The 6,293-nt window shown below is 49.1% G+C and overlaps 1 protein-coding gene across 1 annotated transcript; it reads left to right on the top strand.

The window, feature by feature from the left end:
- Positions 1-1,505: 1,505 nt before the first annotated feature.
- On the top strand, positions 1,506-4,047 carry LOC124703583 (tubulin alpha-1 chain-like). The gene is made up of 4 exons (XM_047235793.1): positions 1,506-1,710; positions 2,391-2,625; positions 2,727-3,097; positions 3,213-4,047. Exons 1-4 carry the CDS (start codon positions 1,618-1,620, stop codon positions 3,867-3,869), a joined length of 1,356 nt encoding a protein of 451 aa, XP_047091749.1. The 5' UTR covers positions 1,506-1,617; the 3' UTR covers positions 3,870-4,047.
- Positions 4,048-6,293: the final 2,246 nt, after the last annotated feature.

Genomic DNA, 6,293 nt, shown 5'->3' with positions numbered 1-6,293 from the left:
GAAACTACACTTTATACACAGCTAACTGCGCAACACTACGTACTGCAAATTGTACTGATCAATGTCTAAATGCTGGATCCGATTTGGGATTTGAGTATTTGAGGGGGAAAAACGAACCTTCTTTTACCATAATTCCTATTGAGAAACGAGTAACTTTGGTTAATAAAGTTAATATCAGAGGGCAATGTCGATCGCTAGCTATCAAGTTAAGCTTCAAACATATGTTGTCTCCACACAGTTTGAGAACAGATTTTTAGCTAGCACATATTACATAACACACCAAGATACAATTCTAGTTTCTGAACAACGAGCGTTAGATCCCCATGCCTGCTGCCATACAAACCTGAAAAAAAGACCCGGATTTAATCATGATATTACCACCTCCAAGCAATTTTGCGAGTGGAAGGAAAAAAGCAAACTTTTGCGGGGCGCCGTGATGACCGATGTAGGACGTCTCCGTGGAGCTGGGACCTGGAGGATCTCCTCCGGAATGTCCGAGTCGCTCCCCTGTGCCGGGACGCGCAGGCCAACCTCTCTGCCTCCTCACAAGAAATGGGCCCCGCGGCGGCTGCTGCTGCTGCCTATCGAAGGAGGTCATCTTTGAAATGAGGTACAAGGAGGACGAGGAAGGTCGGGCGGAGATGCGGCCAGGCTGCGGTGCCGGACACGCTTGCCGGCGGTTCTTATGGCCCCGAGGACGTCGGCGTCCGTGAGGGGAGGGTGCTGGCCGGCCATGGCCTCTGCGCCTTGAACATGCGATCTCCGAGCTGCCTCGCCCGATCGTTGCGGGTCGTCCCCATTGCCATGGACGGCAAAGAACTCGGCTCGATCTTCGGCTGCGCCGCCAGGGAAAACGCGAGGGGGGTGAGGCGTTTTTCTTCCACGCCAACCCGACGGGTATTGGAGGGTTTTCTCGGGCCTCACCGGCCCAAAACCGGCCTACCGAACAGGCCACAAGTGTTTTGACGTGTTTTGAGGTGTTTTAACTGAGCCCGAAAATTACACTTCAAAACCGGCCCAAACCCGAGACAAAACACTGGCACCGAACTGGGCCTCATGGGCGCCCCGTGCCTGTCGGGTGGCCTCCTCCGCTACACCAGATATTTCCCCAGACCCAGAGGGGCAGCCCCGTCTTTCTCCCGTGACCACCACCGCGGCGCACATTTACGAATTTCAAATTTCGAATCCCGTCGGCGACCGGGGCCAACGTTCCCTTGCCGTCCCGCAGAATCCATCCTCCCAACCTCCGGTCCACCCAAACCCCCACCTCCCGCTCCACCGACACGTGGGCCACACTCACGAGCTCCTACTCGCAGCCCCACACGTCAGTGAGCGCTCGCTGTTTCCGCACTCGTCGTACCCGCACCAACCAGAGCACGCCAGGCTGGCGACGTGGGGCCCAGCCTAAACGGCGACCGAAACGGCCGTTAGGTTAACCGGGCCGCCGCCGAGCCGGCTATAAAGGGAGCGAGGGGGCCGAGCGGGAGAGCCACTACACATCCGGCGTCTTCACAAACGCCGGCTCGATCCGCCCGTCTCCTTCCTCCTCCCGCTCCCTCGCGCTCCCACTTCACCACACCCAGATCTCGTCGAGCTCCGCCCACCCCCGACTCGAAGATGAGGGAGTGCATCTCGATCCACATCGGGCAGGCCGGCATCCAGGTCGGCAACGCGTGCTGGGAACTTTACTGCCTCGAGCATGGCATCCAGGTTCGTCACCGCTTCTCCCCTTCCTCCTCCGTGCGTTCCGATGTTTCGTTCGTCTCTCTGGTCGATTGGTGGGAGAAGGTTTTCGGTTGTGGGGGCTTGTGGATCTGGGTCGGGACTCGAGTTTGGTGCGAAATGTTTGCGGTTTAGTTCTCAGATCTGTTCCGGTTCGCGGCATCTAGGCTGTAACTGGTTCGCGATCTGAACTGCGGTTGTGTTTAATTTGGAACGTCTGGGTTAATCATCTGCAAAATGTTGCGATGTTCACTCCACTGATTGTTCTCGGTAGTTGCGAATCAGGCACACATGACTAGGCCTACCGTTTCTCCTTACTAGATTTGCATGGATTATTGTTTTTCTTTATGCAATAATAAAATGTACCTGTTGATTTCGATCTGGATTGATCTGTGCTGTTCATGTAGTGCCCGTTGTATAGTTAAATCATTTGGTCTTAATTTAATTTTTGGAACGAGTACTTGTTCTTTAATTTTTGTTGTGCGGGTTGGAGTAGATCTGATTTAAAATTAAAGTATAGAGACCAATGTTGTAACTGTGTACTCTAGGGCTTTCAAGTATTACCCTCCAGATCTGATTAAGTAACTAGTCTGTATGATTGTGTTCAGTTTCGATTTGTGATCCCAATATCCCCTGTATTCGACTAAACACATCCATTTTGCCTGCAGCCTGATGGCCAGACGTCCGGTGACAAGACCATCGGAGGTGGTGATGACGCCTTCAACACCTTCTTCAGCGAGACTGGAGCAGGCAAGTACGTGCCCCGTGCTGTCTTCGTCGATCTCGAGCCCACCGTGATCGACGAGGTCCGCACCAGCGCCTACCGCCAGCTCTTCCACCCCGAGCAGCTCATCAGCGGCAAGGAGGACGCAGCCAACAACTTCGCCCGTGGTCACTACACAAGTAATTCACCTAATCCCGCCCCCTTTTCATACCAGCTTCTGACTCAACAACCATGTTTGTTAATTGCTCACTCATGTGTGATTTGCTTTTATTCCCTGCAGTTGGCAAGGAGATTGTGGATCTCTGCCTGGACCGCATCCGCAAGCTGGCTGATAACTGCACTGGTCTTCAGGGCTTCCTGGTCTTCAACGCCGTCGGTGGTGGGACAGGTTCCGGCCTTGGCTCGCTCCTCCTCGAGCGCCTGTCTGTGGACTATGGAAAGAAGTCCAAGCTCGGCTTCACTGTGTACCCGTCTCCTCAGGTGTCCACCTCTGTTGTTGAGCCATACAACAGTGTGCTGTCCACCCACTCCCTGCTGGAGCACACCGATGTCTCCATCCTGCTCGACAACGAGGCCATCTACGACATCTGCAGGCGCTCCCTGGACATCGAGAGGCCCACCTACACCAACCTCAACCGCCTCGTCTCTCAGGTACCTTGAACTATTCGACATTGCCCTGCATCTCAGATAACTCCTGCTTGTACTACTACTGAGTAACCTGTGATGTGAAACTGATGCTTGGAACTTGTGCTGCTCTTGTCTGCAGGTGATCTCATCACTGACCACTTCCCTGAGGTTCGATGGTGCCCTGAACGTGGATGTGACCGAGTTCCAGACCAACCTGGTCCCGTACCCGAGGATCCACTTCATGCTCTCCTCCTATGCTCCGGTCATCTCCGCTGAGAAGGCCTACCACGAGCAGCTCTCCGTGTCCGAGATCACCAACAGCGCCTTCGAGCCCTCATCCATGATGGCCAAGTGTGACCCCCGCCACGGCAAGTACATGGCCTGCTGCCTCATGTACCGTGGTGACGTGGTGCCCAAGGACGTGAACGCGGCCGTGGCCACCATCAAGACCAAGCGCACCATCCAGTTCGTCGACTGGTGCCCCACTGGCTTCAAGTGCGGCATCAACTACCAGCCGCCCACCGTGGTGCCCGGTGGCGACCTCGCCAAGGTGCAGAGGGCGGTCTGCATGATCTCCAACTCCACCAGCGTTGTTGAGGTCTTCTCCCGCATCGACCACAAGTTCGACCTCATGTACGCCAAGCGTGCCTTCGTCCACTGGTACGTCGGCGAGGGCATGGAGGAGGGCGAGTTCTCCGAGGCTCGTGAGGACCTGGCTGCCCTGGAGAAGGACTACGAGGAAGTCGGCGCTGAGGGTGGCGACGATGAGGAGGGCGAGGATGAGGATGACTACTGATCTTCTGCATCGCTCACCCGAGGATGCTAACTCCTCTGCTATCTTTACTGTGTTGCTGTCCTGTTCTTGGAACTTGTGTCTGGGTGTCGAGTTGTAAGCCTGAGAGCTTGCTGTGTCGGTGTTGAACTCCTTCATTAGTACTTCGTGGAACAAGTATCTCGCTGAATTTGTTCTGTCCTGTTTGCTTCCTGATTGTCTTGCTTCATTAGCCTGTGCAATTTTTTCTTTCCTTTGTGTGCTGCTCTTGCTGAATGCCGATCACAGAATACTTGGGCATTTTTTGTGCTTGCTTCATCCGTATCTGCAGTCAGTAACCAAAACTGATTCCATAAACTTTTTATTCGGTGCAATGGATTGTTTCCTAACCTCTTTCTATTTCAGCAAGTAGTCGATGTTGGCTCTTACTGTCGATTTGCCAGAGACATACGAGGAGACTAACCACCGATTTATCTCCACTCGGCGCATCGTTTGCATCGACCACCAGACTCGTCCTGAAATGACGAATGGAAGGGTTGAAGCCCGCAGACATGGAGCGACGTCCGATCGGCATAGCCCAACCTTCTCATCTCAAAAACCTTCCTTTTGCATATTATCAGCTATGCAGCATGTTAGTGCCCTTCACCTGTTTGACGAAATACCAATGTTGTTGACAGCTTCAAAAGTAGTCCATTTTCGCCACTTTGTTAATTGAATCAGGCATCGGCAAACCTTCTCAATACTTTTCACGCACTAAATCAACTTTCCAATTTCGGGTACAACTAGCCACAGTTATCGCCTGTCGAGTCAGATTTTTAAGCTCTTGACCACCTACTCAATCATGTAATTGTCGCAATTGTCATGTTAGTTCATTTGCCCGCTCAAGAATTTCGTCGCCTCTCTTGATTCCAGGACCTTTTAAGCTCTATCGCATTCCGATTGTGTTTTGCTAGAAATTTAGTATGATTTTTCTCTTGATTCCAGGACCACGGCTCTGCAGGTATAAATTTGATCTCATTCTCCGCTGCCATTCAAGATCGACACTGTTGCTTCACTGGTAGCGATTCCCATGCTGGAAGTCAGTCTGATTTTTTCCCTCTTATTTCCTCACCTTAATTTTTTCTTCATTGTTCTGTAGGTACAAAACTACAAATTTGACTTGATTGTCTACCCCTATTCATGTCAATGTCTGCCACCGTCGGTCCAAAATTGAACTGCCTCGCACTGTTCTCTCTGGCTTGGTCGTTGTATTCGCCTTGAACTCTTTCTCCGCACGATGTTTTGTGTGGGCATCGAACGGTATGGATTTTGTGTTCCTGCAATAATGATATCTCTCTCTCACTCAAGTATACGGGGCTGATAAGATCCATAATGGAATAACTTTGTTTTCCTAGATCTAAGTCTCAGTGGAATTTTGTCGTTAGGTACGCTTTATTTCTCGACCTGCAAGGTTTTATAGTCTGTTCAACAGGACATATGTTTAATTTTTTAAAGTCAGAAACTCTTCTCTCCACCATTTGATCTCTTCGAATCATGTGAATGGTGAAAGCTTCATTTCCGAAGACATGGCCAACAATCTAAAACTGAGGGAAAATTTAAGGATTTTATTTTTTGACGAATCACTTAAGAAAATCAGATGTTGCGTATAAGAATTCTGGTTTCATTGCAATTCATACCTTAAGTAAACATGAAAATTTCATTTCCAATTATATTTTGATGAGTATCAAGCACCATCCAAGAACGTAGCATGTAAATGTTTTTTCAGCTACAGTAATTAGTAAAGCTGAAGTGCTATCCATATGGTGTCTTCATAATCTTTGATTAGCTAATTGCATTTAGAATAAATACCAAGTTCCATCTTTTGCTGATTCTGACTTCTTGTAGTTGCTTTCTGTAGAAGGTAGAAATATATGAGTTGGCACATTTATTAGGCAAGATACAATCTACATATATAATCCCTTGCATCATCGTGTCCTTTGTAACTTCAAAGGGTAAATAGCTTAGTTGACTATTGTTGATGATTCCTTCGACCATGAAACATATTAGGTGGCTGCGCATGCCTTTCTCTCAGCGGTTTGATCCCTACTTTCAGGCGTGTTTTGGTTCTCCTATTATTTAAAATTCTTACGTAATCATTATGAGTATTGCCAGTACAATATCATGTATTTTTTTTTAATATGAATTCATCCGTGAGCTTCAGGAAAAAGGAGATAGATAATATCGCTGCTATAGTTTGTCTATCAAACCCCAAAAAATGTGTTATCATTACAATGTGCAGTTGAACAAAGTATACATGACAATATTTCCATGTCTGAACTCTTTTGCCCCGAGAGCACATGATCTAAAGAAACTTCCACTTTCATATGACCCTATTTTATTCTTTAATTCAACATTGTTAACTTTGAACGTTCAAGTGCCCTTATTGAAGTTGGTATAAGATAATAGAGT

The sequence above is a fragment of the Lolium rigidum genome, chromosome 3 (assembly GCF_022539505.1).
Source record: "Lolium rigidum isolate FL_2022 chromosome 3, APGP_CSIRO_Lrig_0.1, whole genome shotgun sequence".
NCBI classification, from domain to species: Eukaryota; Viridiplantae; Streptophyta; class Magnoliopsida; order Poales; family Poaceae; genus Lolium; species Lolium rigidum.
This window is presented reverse-complemented; position numbering and strand designations above follow the sequence as displayed.